This window comes from Mus caroli, chromosome 10 (genome assembly GCF_900094665.2).
Source record: "Mus caroli chromosome 10, CAROLI_EIJ_v1.1, whole genome shotgun sequence".
In the NCBI taxonomy this organism is placed as follows: Eukaryota; Metazoa; Chordata; class Mammalia; order Rodentia; family Muridae; genus Mus; species Mus caroli.
Window position 1 is genome coordinate 9,535,846 of NC_034579.1, and position 15,098 is coordinate 9,550,943.

Genomic DNA, 15,098 nt, shown 5'->3' on the forward strand with positions numbered 1-15,098 from the left:
TTTTGAAAGGAAATATTTAATGTTATCTTGTTTTAAAGAAAAAGGATCCTCCCACCCCCCAGGGCCTGGAGTGAAAATTCAAGCCATATTTTGTTTTTAAAGTCTCTTCTAACATTAGAGGGCCTGGGTTCAAAAAGAAATTTCACTTCTGAATTAAAATGTTTTGTTAATAGCAACAACAAGAAACACAACATCCTGGCAAAAACAACAGCATTCTAGACTGACAGGTGGAACTCTGGGGCATCTACAGAGGTAACATTTTAGGTGATAGCTGTTCTCAGACATGTAGTGGAAAATCAAGAGTCTCAATGTGAACTCTGTGTCTCAGTGACAGTCCTAGAAGCAGTCATATTCATTTATAGAAAGCCCCCCTGCACCCTTCTCATTAAGGCACTGGATAAAATGTCTGTTACCTCCCCAGTTTTCAACCCTCTCAGGAGCATCGTAAGTATATGGTAAATCTTTGGGACAGCATTTGTAACGGACTTAAGCTCTCTCTCGAATGCTGTGTCCAGCCTTGGTGTTCATCATCAGCCTCCTTCCCAGAGTCTGAGCTAAGTCTACAGTGAGCTCGCTCCACCTAGAGTAGGATCGAGGGAGGAAGTGTGTGTAAGGCAATATCTTAATTCCCAAGGGCAGAGTAATGGTTTGGGAATTTCCCTTCCTTAGTAGCTCAGTGCCTGTCTCATGTCATCCACCACTGCTAGGCTTTGCAAGGCCACGGGGGGCATACCAACAGCAATAAGAACAGACAGTGCGTCCCCAAGGAAATGACCCTTAGGCTCTGCTGTCTCGGCATTCTGAGGTACTTTACTTTAGAGGGATTAGAAGAGGCCCATGCAACAAAGATCAATGCTGGGAAGACAGGAATGAAGGGAGAAGTCTACTTGCATTCAAAGAGCTCTTACATCACCAACTAAACCCTTCTTTGACTTTCAGCATGACAAACATAAATGGCACATGGAAAGAGATAAAACTAAGGCAAATCCTGGTAGTTCGTTTCTGGGAAGCTGCTGCCCATAAGATTTATTACTATACAAAAGGAGTTTTATGTACGCATTTATGGGGGAAAGCCATTGAGCATGGGAATTTTGATCTGTGTCCTTTTAAAAGTTAGACGACACAGCTGGGGTCTTCTATTCCACTAGAGGAATGGAATGTTTGCTTTGCATTAAGCATGTAAGATTGAAAGAGAAAGCTGGATGGCCATATATGGAGCTTGCAAATGACCATTTGTGATTTGTAATGGCAATGTGTGATTGCAGCACACTAGGCCACTTTGACCCGATGGTCTCCTGGGGTGGATGTGAGCAGGTAACACTGGGCATACAACTCTCAACCCATCAAAATAATGTGAAGTGGTGAAGGAAACTAGGGTGTCACTGACTCTATATGAACCCTTTGTCATTATCAGAGGACAGGATGTTAAAAATTTAAGACACTGCAATCCAGCAAATATGTCAAAGACCTGTTTCACATTTAATACACATGACTATGTTATTCTGAAAAAGAAACACCCATAAACAAAGCCACCCATAAACTCTTCTGGGCAGCAGAAGCAGGTCAGTTGATATCTAGATACTGCTTCATTATGTTAGCATAACTCCTAGGCACACTACAGGAGTGGGTCTATTTGTTGATTGTGGAAACCACGGTTAACAGTTCACAATTATTCCAAAGGCCACAAAGTTAATTTTTCTATTTGATAGCTACTGGTGTTGCATCTCGAGACAACAAAACACCACACACTCCTGGAAGAAGCTACAGACCCCATACCCCAAAGCCTGACATCCTGGGCTCTACCCTGCTATGCAGTAGGAATACTCACCAGCCTCCCGGGATGTGTTTCGGCTTGTTGGCTTGGGTGGAGGGGTGGGGGCCTGCTTACTGGGAGCCTTGACATTTTTTCTATTAGGAGGCACTTCATCCCCTTTGTGGCTGGCCCCAGCCGTGGCCCCTTTGGGAGGGACAGGAGATTTTTTTGGTTTAGGTTTGGGTTTAGGTTTAGGAGGAGCTGTAGGAGGTAGAGCAGGAGCAGCCGGTGGTTCAGAGTGGATTTCAGTGTTCTCTACAAACGAGAAAGTGAACAGAGCAGGCTGATACACACACACACATGACAGAAAAGCAGGGAGCAAGACATGGCGACAGTGACAACACGCAGGTGGCTTCATGACATTTGAGAACCAGACAGTGTTTGTATCAGAGGGAGCCAAGTTTCAAGGGAGAACAAAGACTAAAAGACAGACGGGGGAGGGTTCTCTGTATCCATCCATCATTCCTTTCTTTGATGGAAGGGTGGCATAAGTGACTATGACGAAGTTATACGAAGGGTCAGTGTAAATGTGCGCTAGGCACCAGCTTTAATTCCGGCCTTCAGTGTGTGGTTGCCAGTTGGTGACATGGGCAACAAGTCCCAATTTACAACAAGTTGTAAATGCAACACAATGACCAACTTAGTCACAGGGAAGGACCCTCAAGAGTGACAGGCACACACTGTAGCACATACACTGCTGTGGGTGAGACTTACAACCAGAAATCTTAGAGCTTCCAAAACAATCAGGTGTGTTCTATACTCTGGGAGATGCTAGGGGCTTTTGACACAAGGCATTTGGCTGTTACTTTTAACCATTAGAGTGCTTTCATGTTTTCCCAGAGGAGCAGTGCAGCTCCAAATTCTACAGTGACTTCTTCCACCCTTTAGATCAGAACCACAGCTCTAGGTATGCAGAGTGCAGCAGAATAAGAGAGTCCACTTTGTCTTATAATGTATGCTCACAGAATAGTTTTGAAAGGACAAAGCACACACTTCATAGAAAAAAAAAACTACATAGGAAGAGGAGACCCATAAAAACTGGGAGAGAAGCAACATCACTCTGGGGATTCTGAAGGCTGACAATGTACCTACATCTGTATTATTTGTAATAGTGACTGAAGTAAATTAAAATGCGATTCCAGACCAAAGAGCCAATGGTTGTTTCTAGTAAATGGAGCACAATAAAAACTAAAGACAGTCAATACAAGACAGCCTTGACTAAATTCATCTTTCCAGTTTTGTGTAACCAAGAAAAGCGTGGCATACCATTTCTTCTGCTTTGTTTCTTGGACATACCACACACAAACTCTAGCAGTACTTTGGGGACCATGGAGCTAAACTCTTTAGCCTTCCAACTCTACCATGATAGTTTTCTGTGAGTGCCTGCCACACTGGGGATCCCTAAGTAAATTTGTATCTAATCAAACAATGTCTTAAAAGTCATGTCTATTCAACGAATGTGACTGGCTGACAGTATTGACAATTGGTAGAAAATGCTCTCTTTATTATTTGTATGTGGGTGGTAATGATATATATATAAGATATATAGTGAGTATATGATTCAAAGGTTTTGTACAAATTGATGGTAGAGTAATTGAACACTGGCCTTTCAAGGGGATGTTCTGAGAGAGCTGTCTGTTCATGCTGGCTTTGGAAGGACATGAAGCTTCATAATAGCAGCCTGGAAAACACGCTGTCTCCTCCACTTCCAGGCTTGGCTCTCTCCTCTATGTAAAGATCTGAGGTCAATAGTTAGAGTAATCCAGGACTGTGTGTGTTCTGCGCCTGGTCTGGGAGGCACTTCTGTTCTAATTCTTCTCTTATAACCTATTTGTCTCTTTCCTGTCTACCCTAGGACTCAGTTTGGAAAGACACTGTGCAGACATACAACTCTGGTCTCCCTGAGATTCCTGCTGGCTCCAGTACCCTGGCCTGCTCAGAGCTTTGCATCTCATCATGACTGCTTGTGAGCTATCTGTTCTCTTAGAGGGGAATCTGTATTTAGATAGACCACTCTTCATTCTCGCTGTGGTCTCTGCTAGAGCTTCATGCAGGGTAGTTCTCCAGTACTGTTGATGAAACAACCACGTGTTGATCACTGTTCCTTCACTGAAGGCCCTGTGTACTCATACAGTGGAGATGATGTCAACTAACTTTCAGATCTCATGCTCTTATACTGGAACAGACTGTGAATCAGATTTTGTGTCTCAAATATCTAAGGACACCTGCTGAGAAAGAATAACAGTAGACTAAGAGCCTAGAAGACCTTGGGGAAGAAGTCTCTTCTCTTGCCAGAAAAGGTCCAAGGCCACAATACCAACTGTGGAATGAAGTGCCTTCAGAACCCCAGAAATACACACAGAGCCAGGGCTGGGGGGGTGGCACCTTATGTGCTTACCTTTGAATATTTTTTAGACAGTTACCAGGGAGAATGATACTATTGAGGGGATTGGCTTGACTTTGAGAGCGAGTCCTGCAAAATTATGCAGTGGGGATCATAGGAGGGTGGGTTTGCTTGAGAGTGAGCTCACGTATGAGAACAGAAGAGAGGCAAAAGTGAAGGTGACTTTTTTTTTTTAAAGAATTAAAAGGTGTAGGACTGAAGAAGTAATTCATTTCTTTGTTCTTAAGAAATTTCTATTTAAACTATGAGTGACACTCTTATTTTTTCCTCAGAGAATGGCTCCTAGTCTTAATACCTTTCTTGGTTGGTGGCACAGTTCCATATGGGCTGTGTCCACACAGGAGGGAGCTGTAGCAGCCACATCAATGACACACCAGCACTTGTGGCATCTCCATCTCCTCATGTACTGATGCTATCATGGAACTCACTTGACTAGAAAGAACTAAATGTACTAATCTGAGGAATAGAATTATTCCCAGCCGTGCCTCGACCTATAAGATCTGCAATCTTCTCCTGAGAACACCAAGGCCTGCTGGGTTAAATAATATAAACCTATCAGAAACTTTTCATTACACTAATAAGGGAACCACTTCCTTTCAACTCTGGCCAGTCACTGGGTAGCAATGACACCCACAGGGACTAGGGAAAAATCATATGTGGATATGAAGTTTAATGTTGGAATTGAAGAAAATAAAACACACTGTCCCCTCCCAACCAAAATCTCCACTTGACTCTCTTTAAAGTCTGTCTGCTTTCTCATTATGTCCCAGGAATATTATCATTAAAAAGTACAGGCAAATCTCTTATTATCAGTATTAATAACCTTAACTAGGGGCTTCTATTGGAAGAGGTTAAGAAAAGCCCCATAAGTACTCTGCTTAATATCTGAGGGCAGCAAATTAATAAGAGTTTGCAAAATGCCTATACAATGCAAATGAAGTTGAAAAATGTTGCCAAGCAACTCAGAGACAAACCTTATGGAAATCAGGAAACATACCATTTCCTGAAGATCCCTTTTTATGTGCATGGTAACATTTATTCAGAGGATCTTTGGCTAAACCTTTTCTTATAGGACAAGGTTTATGTAAGCGTAAGGCTTGGTGGAAAATAAGTTGGTGTTGGGATGGATCCACCTTTAGGAGTTCATGAACACCCTGGAGGGCCCCATGAGAAATATATTCTGCAGTATCTGACTCTGACCCCACTTTAGAAACAAGTTTTCAGAGAATCCTATGCAGGGACAGAGTAATTGCCTTTGGCATAATCGGAGACTCGACAGAGCATGAGTGGACCATAGAGCAAAAAGTGGCAGCGAAATCTTAGCTCCTTATGGGTCTACTTCCTGTCTGCCGTATCTTAGAAACATCTAGAAGCTAAAATACTGGGCTGTGTGGATGCACAAGCTACTTCCCACTGCCATAGAGGGAGTCTACACTGAGAAAGACACATGACCCCTTGTTGAGCTGCCTACGTGGACCAGCTACAACCAGAAGAAAACAACATTCCAAGTCCTCTTGTGTTTTTGAAGGTCTCCAGAGAAAACTTTAAAGAGGAGACCATTTCCAGGCAAATGTAACTCCCCACAAGCCCAATCCTTTTGATCCTACTATTAGTTAGCTTTCCTTACTAACACAAAAGCAGATGGCACACTATAACTGGATGTGTCCGTCTTTGGACTCGCCTGTTTCTCTTCCCTAGTCTCCGTCCAATTTGCAAGGCTCCTGTGTGCAGGGTACTGGTTGTAGTCACTCCTTGGATCTCAAAGGAGTGTGCTGTGCTACAGGAGATGACATGGGAGTCTGTTTATTTTACCTGTCTTCTCTTCTGCCTGTTCCTCCCGAGGTGGTGTTTTCTCACACACAGAGTCACTCCCTTCTTCAGGTTTCCCTACATTCTCCTCTTGGGTAGCTTCCTCTCCGATGTGTATCATGTGCCCGTTTGAATTTTCAAAGTTAACTGTTACATCTCCATCTAAAATTGGAAAGAAACACCTAGATGTCTAACTGGATGGCTTTCTTTAGGATTAGTGTCCCATTCACTAGGACTGCAGGATCTAGGTTCGTGCTTCTGTCCCTGGGAACCAAATCACCATGCTTTCCCATCTGATTTCTTTAAAAGGAAAGAGGCATACAATTCTTGGTCTTGAGGAAAGCAACATTGGACAGAGATTCCTATGTCACCTCAAGACAGCCCACGTGGCCACCGTAATCACACAGTGTCCCAGGCCAGAAGAGTTCCTCTGCCCTTGTATTTAGGGTTTGCTGAAGTAAACACTTAGGTGTTTCTTTTGCATCCAGAAACTGAATGAAGGAATGATCTGGAAAATGGAACAAAAATTGTAACACATCAAAACCACGAGGTGAATGCAAATATACAAATAACATGAGATGCAATTACACATACGGAGGGGGATAGCAGAGGACCTCCAGACGCCAATGTCTGTGAGCATGTCAGACAGACAGTGTGCATACTGTCCATAGCAAATAACTGTGAACATGTTAGCCAGTGTTCACACTACACAGCAATGTAACTGTGAGCATGTTAGCCAGGTACACACTACAGAGCAATGTAACTATGAGCATGTTAGCCAGTGTTCACACTCTACACAGCAATGTAACTCTGAGCATGTTAGCCAGTGTTCACACACTCCACAGCAATGTAACTGTGAGCATGTCAGACAATGCCCATACTCTACACAGCTATGTAACATTACTTTTGTTCAGGGAAAAGATTTTTTTAAAAGCTATTTTCATTTTTAAATTTTCTTCATTTGGGAACAGTAAAAGAGAATTACAACTAGAAAACATACATCAAAAACTAGTTACAGAAGATTTTTTAAAATTCACAGCTTAAAGTAAAATTCCTCATGTATTCTAAATCATAAAGACTCATTCTAACCCCCGCCCTTCTTTAGGTCCTGAAGGTGTTTAAAATTCAAGGGATTTGCAGAACTCAGTGATGCTTGGCCATCCTGTCACAGTAATTATTCCCACACACAGAAACCTTAGAGGCTCTGCTGCCACCATAAGAGAAAAATTAAGGAGCCTAAGTTTTTTTTTAAACTAATTGAAAAAAAGTATCAACAGAGTTGTTTCTATTCAACTTTTTAAATTAATTTTTTGCAGCATCATTATAAAATAGATTATTTCTCAAATTTTCACTGATTTGCTTCATAATGAAATTCACAGTCCTTACTGTTAAAAATCATGACATTTTCATAAGGAAGATAAATATGGAATTATGCCATGTAAAAATGAAAATGGAATTGTCACTCAGTCATGTGGTTCCTACGGACCTATATCTGATTCCTGTAGAAAACTAAAACAGACAATAATAACCTCAGGCAATGCAACTGCAATTAAATCTTCACAATCTCAAAAATATGAAGTAAGAATTATTGGACTGAAAGCATCAGTTTTAAAAGGAGGAAAGGGGACATATAATACACTGATAAAATAATATAAAGCAGACAGTTCCAAGAAAACGAGAAGATAAAAACCACAGTCTTATATATAAAACCCTACTTTTAAAATAACTCAAATGAAGGTTTTATTTTTGTTTTATGATTTTAGCTAGTAGTATACTAAAGTCATGTTCATAACAATTTAATGCTATTATAAGTAAAATAATATGTTTAACAGGTTAAAAATAACTTATTTTTAAAACACTAGAAAAATATAGAAAATTTGAATTTTATCACAATAGTATGCATGGAAAACAGTCAAGTATGTGGAAAGGTACTTACTTTGAGTCATGAAATAAAACTAGTATAGATAAAGGTAATGGCAGAAAAAAAAGAGCATTTGTAGGAACTATTAAGTTCCTGAAACAAGAAAACTGAAGTCATTAAGTGAGGAGTGTCTCTATTCTGAAAGCTTTCCTAGAAATCTGTCTTAAGAAAAAAATTTCTCAGAGTTTAAATAAATTCAGTCCCTGATATAGTAAGCTCTGCATCTGAAATAGCAGCCCGGGAAGGGAAGATGGCGGACAGTGCTAAGCCAGGCCCAGGTTACAGGAACACATGACAAATGTTGGGAGAGTCTGTGAGTGCTACGGAAGGAGACTCACAAAACTCACATTCAGCTTAAAGTAAAAGCAGAACAGGTACACAGACATGATCACAGGTGGCCAGAAAGAACCTGAGTCGTCAGACTAGATTCAGAGTGATGTGGAAAGCAGAGCCAGGGAAGCAGGCCAGACACTTGTATAACCCTCATGTGACTGCTTCGAGAAAAGATGGAGGGGAGAAATAAATGGGGGACTGAATGTGGAGTAGACCGTCTGTGAGACCTTTTCAGCAGAGAAGACCATTTGGTGAATTCTCAGACTGAAGTAAAACTTGGTGTGAAAACCACAGCATGGAAGGTATAATAACTATAGCCAGTTAGAGCTTACAGGTCAGGGTGAAAGGAGATCACAGCCAGGGCAGCTGGAGGGACTTCAAACGTCTATCTGGTCTACCAAAGGAAGCTCATAATTGACAATAACTGTCAGGGGCAGTGTCAAGAAGACAGAGGCCTTCAGCGAATCCTCACTGACGGAGAGAGGCTGTCACAAGGCAAGCAACAGGGGCCAGTCTTTCAGACAGGGATGCTCAAGGTAATTGTTTTTTTTTTGGGGGGGGGGGGGAGAGAAAGATGATGACTACTACGAATCAATAGAAAACGACTTTCTCTAGCTCTTGGCTGAGACCTAGGAGATCTCCAAGGGGCATTCTTGGGTACTTTCGACCATTCTCATGTTCTATAGGAGAACGGTGCCAAATTACAAAGTAAGATTCAGCAAAGTCCACGACACTTCTGAATTAGATAAAGCATCTGGCCTGCGAGCTCCACCATTAATCCTAATGACAGGTTTCAACCATAATGTTCCCTTTCCTTTTCATCGAGATTTTCATTTTATTCCTAATTACGTGCACGCATATAAGTGTCTACACATAGGTATGTGCCTATAAATACAGGTCTCTCAGAGACCAGAAAAGGGTGTTGGGTTCCCTGGAGATGGAGTTACAGGCAGTTGTGAGCCTTTTATGTGAGTGCTGGGAAATGAATTCATGTCCTCTGCAAAGCAGTAAGGAGTCTTGTCGGATAAGCAATCCCTCCAACTCCTCTTTCCCTTGCTTTAAAATGGTCTTGAATAAGGGATACAGGTACAAATGGATGGGTCACCACCTAAAGCTGATTACAAAGGTTTCATCTCAAAGGCTATGCTCTCTGCTGTCTCTGGAGACTGGTGGGAAATGAACCTGGATACGATATGCATGCCCGCTACATGACTACTGTCTGCATGCCTACTTCCTGGAGGCTAACCTCCTGCATGCCTGTTGTCTGCACGCCTGTTGTTTTCTGCATGCCTATCTCCTGCATGCCTACATCCTTCTAGGGAGGGGAAGCATGGCACTTTTCATTTTTAAATCCCTGAGGCAGGAAACAAATAGCTTCAAGGTGATAGCATATTGAAATATACAAAAAGATCATTAACAAAGATGAGGGGAAAAACTTGACAAGCCAGAAATGGTGAGTCTAAAATTGTGAAGGCTCGCTCAATCGACATGGTATTATTCCATCCAGGCCTCTCTCACTCCCGAAGCAGCCACGTATTTCCAAGCTGCAGTGCATTGGAATTTGTTGGTATTGGGGAAAACGTGAAATTTTAACTAATATACAATATATGCTCCCAAATGTCATATACTCTGTAAGGAACATATATGATATAGCTCTCTCTCTAGAGAGAGGGAAGCATCACTATTTAAATTCCAAACAATAGCATATTATTTCTTCCCATAAGGTCTCAGCAATAAAATAAACCTGGGCAATGAGGGAAGGGACCAAGGCTAAATCGTCAGCACTACAACAAGATGTCCTTTAGTTTCCACAGCAGTGGAGCAAAGACAGTAATGTGGAATTGTTTAATTGGAGAAATAACCAGTGTTAGTGTTTTCTTTGAGGGTCAGTCTTCTACACAATATTCTCTCTCTCTCTCTCTCTCTCTCTCTCTCTCTCTCTCTCTCTCTCTCTGAGACAGGGTTTCACTGTGTAGCCCTGGCTGTCCTGGAACTCACTTCGTAGACCAGGCTGGCCTCAAACTCAGAACTCTGCCTGCCTCTGCCTCCCGAGTGCTGGGATTAAAGGCGTGTGCCCCCACTGCCTTACTACTTTGACTTTTCTAATTAACTTCTGTCCTTCAGAGCATAGAGATAATAGGGAGGGAATGAAAGAGGGGAAAACAAAACAAAACAAAACACCAATCACCTCTAGGAGAGAGTTATCAAAATTATCAGTCATGAGGTGAGAGACAACAAGACTCAGAGGACTGCAAAAAGAACAGATTACCTTGGGAGAAAGCATAAAGCAGGTTAATTTGTCCATGCTTTATCGATTTGTGACTAGTAGATCATGTAGATGATAAGCGGCATGGCTGCTATTTCTTTTAGTGGCAGTGTTGAGAAATAAGGAAGGCATGGACAAACTGCAACCGAACTCACTCAAACAATCAATCGAGTGTAGCTTGGATAGAAGAATAAAGCTCGAGGCTGAGGTGACCTGTATCTCTGGCTCCCAATGCAGCAGCCTGAGAGCAGAGAGTTGAGAGCAGCCTATGTAGAAAGGCTGACTAGCAAAGTCACTGGCCTTCTTTTCTGTAACACCCTGGCTTCTTGACCACACAGACAGAGAGACATTCCAGGTGGAAGCAAGATTCGTGCTGTGCACTATCTGACACTAACCACTGTGCCACCTTATCTGACAACAACCACAGTTGCTTTAAATCCCAACAGGAAAGGAAAGCATGGGAATGAAGAATCCAATTAGTTTAGATGTAAGACAAATTTCCTCACCTTGATCAGGCAATTCCTTAAGCAGGCCCCTTCTTATCAGCTCCTCTCTACTTTGTCTGGTGGATATCTTCCTCTCTAATACTTTTAAAAAGAATAAGCACAAGTAAGAATCAAGTCATTGCTTCCAACAGTCATGAAAAATATTCAAAGGATTTGAGCCCATTTATTCTGTCCACATGAAGACTCAATCCCACATTTGTTTGTTTGTTTGATGCCCACTAAAAACACTCATCTGGAGTCCAGTTACCACAGTATGGACACAAGCAGATCATGATCTAAGGCTCAACCCCCGAACCTGGCCAAGGTGGTCATGTTTGAAAAGAAATCCAGACTTATTGTTGCATGCCAGGTACGGAGCACAGAGAGCACTTAGCATCTTTCCTTTGATAATGATGTTCTCTAAAACACCTGCGAACAGAGGCATTTGCAGGAAATTATGTAAGTTTACCCCTGGAGATAGTCATATGAAGTGACTGGATCTCTGTTTCCTGCATATATGATAACTGGATTATATATCTGGATTATATAACTGGATTATATATATATATATATATATATATATATATATATATGTATATATAGTATGTGTGACAGGAAAGTAGAAGGCGACTGTCCAAAGGAAAAGGGATATTAATGGGAATAGGGAATGGTGGGGAAGAGGGTGGTAGACTGCATGAGCAGAATACACTTTAAGTACAAGGTAAACTTGTATGACAATGCCCTTATATGACAATATCCTTATATAACCATGCATAATGAATATACACAACAAAAACAGGAAAATAATGACATAAATGTTGACAATCAAGATAACTATGGGCTTTCAGAAGATTTAAAGTTCTTTTCAAAAGCCTTTAAAATTTCATCAATCAGTCTGTGAGTGCATGTACCCACCCCCACACATGCCATAGTGTCTGTACAGTGGTCAGGAAACAACTTTTGGAAGTCAGTTCTTTCCTCCCACCACATGGCTCCCAGGACTTTAACTCAGATCATCATGTGTGGTAGCAGGTGCCGTTACCTGCTGAGCTATATCACCGTACTTAAATTAGTTCCTTTCTTAACATTTAAATTTAAATTTTACTATTATTTATTTTATGTGCATAGATGTTTTGTTTCTGCATTATATGCATGCATGGTGCCAGGAGGTGGAGGAGGAAAAGGAAGAAGAGGAAGAGGAAGAGGAGGAGGGGGAGGGGAAGGAAAAGGGAAGAAGGGGAAGGGGAAGGGGAAGAACGGGAAGAAGGGAAAGGAGGAGGGGGAGGGGGAGGGGAGTCAAATCTCCCAGAACTGGAGGTTACAGATAGTTGTAAGTTACCAAGTGTATGGGATATAGGGAACTGAACCTGGGTCCTCTAGAACTGCTGAGACATATCTCCAGCACCCTGAAATTAGTTCTTAATGCCAAAAATTCTGAATAACAAACACAAAGCAAAACAAAAGCCCCAAAGTAGAACCAACCCATATAGTTCCTGTAAATACTTCATCTGAATGCTAGGGAAAAGGGATAACTTTTAGTGTTTGTTTGTTTGTTTTTATTTTTTTCTCTCTCACACCATCAACTCAAAAGTTCAATACAATGGATCTCCATAACTAGAGGTTCTGGTATGATCCTTGGCAAACCTTAGGAGAATGAAGAAGGAAAGTGGGGATAGGCAGCTTTGTGAGGCAAGTCAAGGAAAGGGAATCAGTCTCTACATGGATTCTTCCTTCTTCAGGAAGCAATCTCCATTCCCAATATATTTTAGGGTGGAACTTAGGAGCTGAATGCAGGACTTCAGTGGCACTGAGCCTGCTTATCTGAATGTTAACATTCCCGGTTGAGGGTCCAATAGGTGGAAGGTATGAAGAGTAGACAATGGGTACATGCATGGAAGTCTTCTCTTAGTGTTTATTGAAGTAAACTTTTACTGAAGTAAGAAGTGAAGACTTTTCAAAGTCTATAATGTTGCACAAAATGTCACATCGTTTTCAGGAGTCCTGGTGTTCATCTCAGGGCACTGAGATCATGTCACTCGATACTGGGCACCCTATATCAAGTTATTGTGCTTCTAATCTATGATCTATAAAATCAGGGGCAAGACTCAGTGGTTACTCACTCAACCAGCTCAAATACTGTGGGATTCTGTGTCTTCAATGAAGGCTATTCCAAAATCTTTGCTTTGTATACCTTTTAAAACTTTTATTCTTCACTAAAATTTTTCTTTCTTCATCTAGAGACCAGAACATAGCTTGTTCACACTTATGCTCTTCTATGCGGATCACAGTCCACTCTTAAGTCTGGGTTTTGAGATTTTGTTGGTTTAATTTTAACTTAAATCTTGGTTTAAACAAATCTTCTTCTATCTTCTTTGTATACGAAAAATTCTTCCCATTTCTTCATGTGGATTCCGTGAAGCTCCGTGCCGGCTCCTACCATTGGTGAACATCAACAGTTCTGTTCTTTTTTTTCTTTACCTCATAAACAGGTGCTGATAGGAAAATACCATTAGCTGTTTGCTTGGTCTTTGGCTGAGACCATTTTAAACACATAATGTAGATAACTGTGTGAGGGCCAATGTGGACAAACTGCAGGCTGCTGGGTATGGAAGGTATGTCGATGGGCATAAAATTCCAACCCCTGTTCGCCCTGAAGTACAAGAATCTTATTTTTCACCTTTTAAAATATGTGCCTTGTGTTTATACAGTGTCTCTGTGTTTGTGGAGCAGATTCACTGGACGTTTTTCATGGACTCTGAGGGGTTTTGTATTGGAACGGACTGAGGGGTCATTTTGGTTCACTATGCTGCACAGGGCAGGAGCATCATGGGAGTGTTCTTGAGACTTGCCCACCTGCTTTCCCACCTTCAGAGGCAAAAGTCCTTACATGGCTTTGAGGCCTACTTCAACTATTCACGAGCCTTATTTTTAAGGAGAAATTTCCCAGGTAGCCCCCAGATCTCATTCCCTCTGACTTCTGCATGTTAATCAAACCCAAGCTCTAACAGCCCTCCATTAGAGGATGCCACGTGTGAAGAGAAGGCAGCAGGAGGCTGCTCCACAGTTCTCACCAGAAGCAAGGGAGACTACTGAAGCCACATGGGGCCTGATCCCCAGTTGTTTTTGTAACTGAAGATCACACTAATCTGTATAAGAAATTAAATATAGTGTAATGTGTGTCATGTCCCACAGCTACTCCATAATCACAATATTGCCAGGGCACAAGGGGTGCCGGTCATCAGATACAAGTCACGGGTCTGTCCATGTTTTATCAGTTAAGGACACGAATGGGTCATGCATGCTTTCTTTCATCCTGATTGCAAAAGCACCAGTTAGACATACTCCAAGGTCAAACACACACACACGATTTCCTGTGTCGCATTCTGTACTGGGTGAACAAATATTTTGGTATTTCAATCCTGATTACAACAGCGCAGACTCCAATTCTCTCCAGAAAGTGAAAGGAGCTTACTCAGATGGCTTCTCTGGCATCGCACATACACTCTTATTGTCAAGTGCTTTAAAAGGATCAATCCTTCCAAACATCCAATGGCTGCCCATCTCCCTTTAGATAAGATCTCAGTTCCCTAGCATGGGCCCCAACAGTGACCCTGGAGATGTTCTTTCTCTCACGCAGCTACTCTTTCCTGGCTCTCTGATGCAAGCCTCCACACCTGATGCTTCTCCCCAGCGACTGCTCCACAAGGTGGCCTGTCTTCTTCAATATACCATGCTCCAGCGTGGCACACTCCATGTTGGCCTTCACGTTCTGATCAAAGGTCCTGGTGAATCAGGCAATCCTTGAGAATAGCTTGTCTGCCTTCTCACCCCGTTTCTCAGCCATCTCCTCAAAACCAAACTTGTGCTCAATGCTATGCCCCCAATGGTGACACGGTGGTTACTGCCACTCAAAATACATATATATCTTGTTGAAAATGTAAATGAAAAAGAAAACAGCCTTGTCCTGGTTCTTGTTTTCTGGCCCTTCTTATTTTCCAGTCCTGGAGAAAGCAAGAGAAGTTTATGGTACAACCTCAAGGAACAAGGGCTTTCTGTCTTCTCTCGTC

General features: G+C 41.9%; 1 protein-coding gene across 9 annotated transcripts in view; it reads right to left on the reverse strand.

Annotated features, from left to right (window-relative positions):
- Positions 1-15,098, reverse strand: part of Phactr2 (phosphatase and actin regulator 2) — a 259,681-nt gene that overhangs the window by 43,234 nt on the left and 201,349 nt on the right. For 4 of the 9 annotated variants that reach the window (XM_029482385.1, XM_029482381.1, XM_021174237.2 and 1 more), the window contains exons 3-4: positions 11,053-11,133; positions 6,030-6,188 (exon numbers count right to left, since the gene is read on the reverse strand). In XM_029482385.1, the coding sequence (XP_029338245.1) occupies positions 6,030-6,188; positions 11,053-11,133 (240 nt within the window). Of the gene's footprint in view, positions 1-1,828; positions 2,069-6,029; positions 6,189-11,052; positions 11,134-15,098 lie in introns of all 9 variants that reach the window. The other 5 variants (XM_029482382.1, XM_029482380.1, XM_021174238.2 and 2 more) reach the window with 3 other exon arrangements.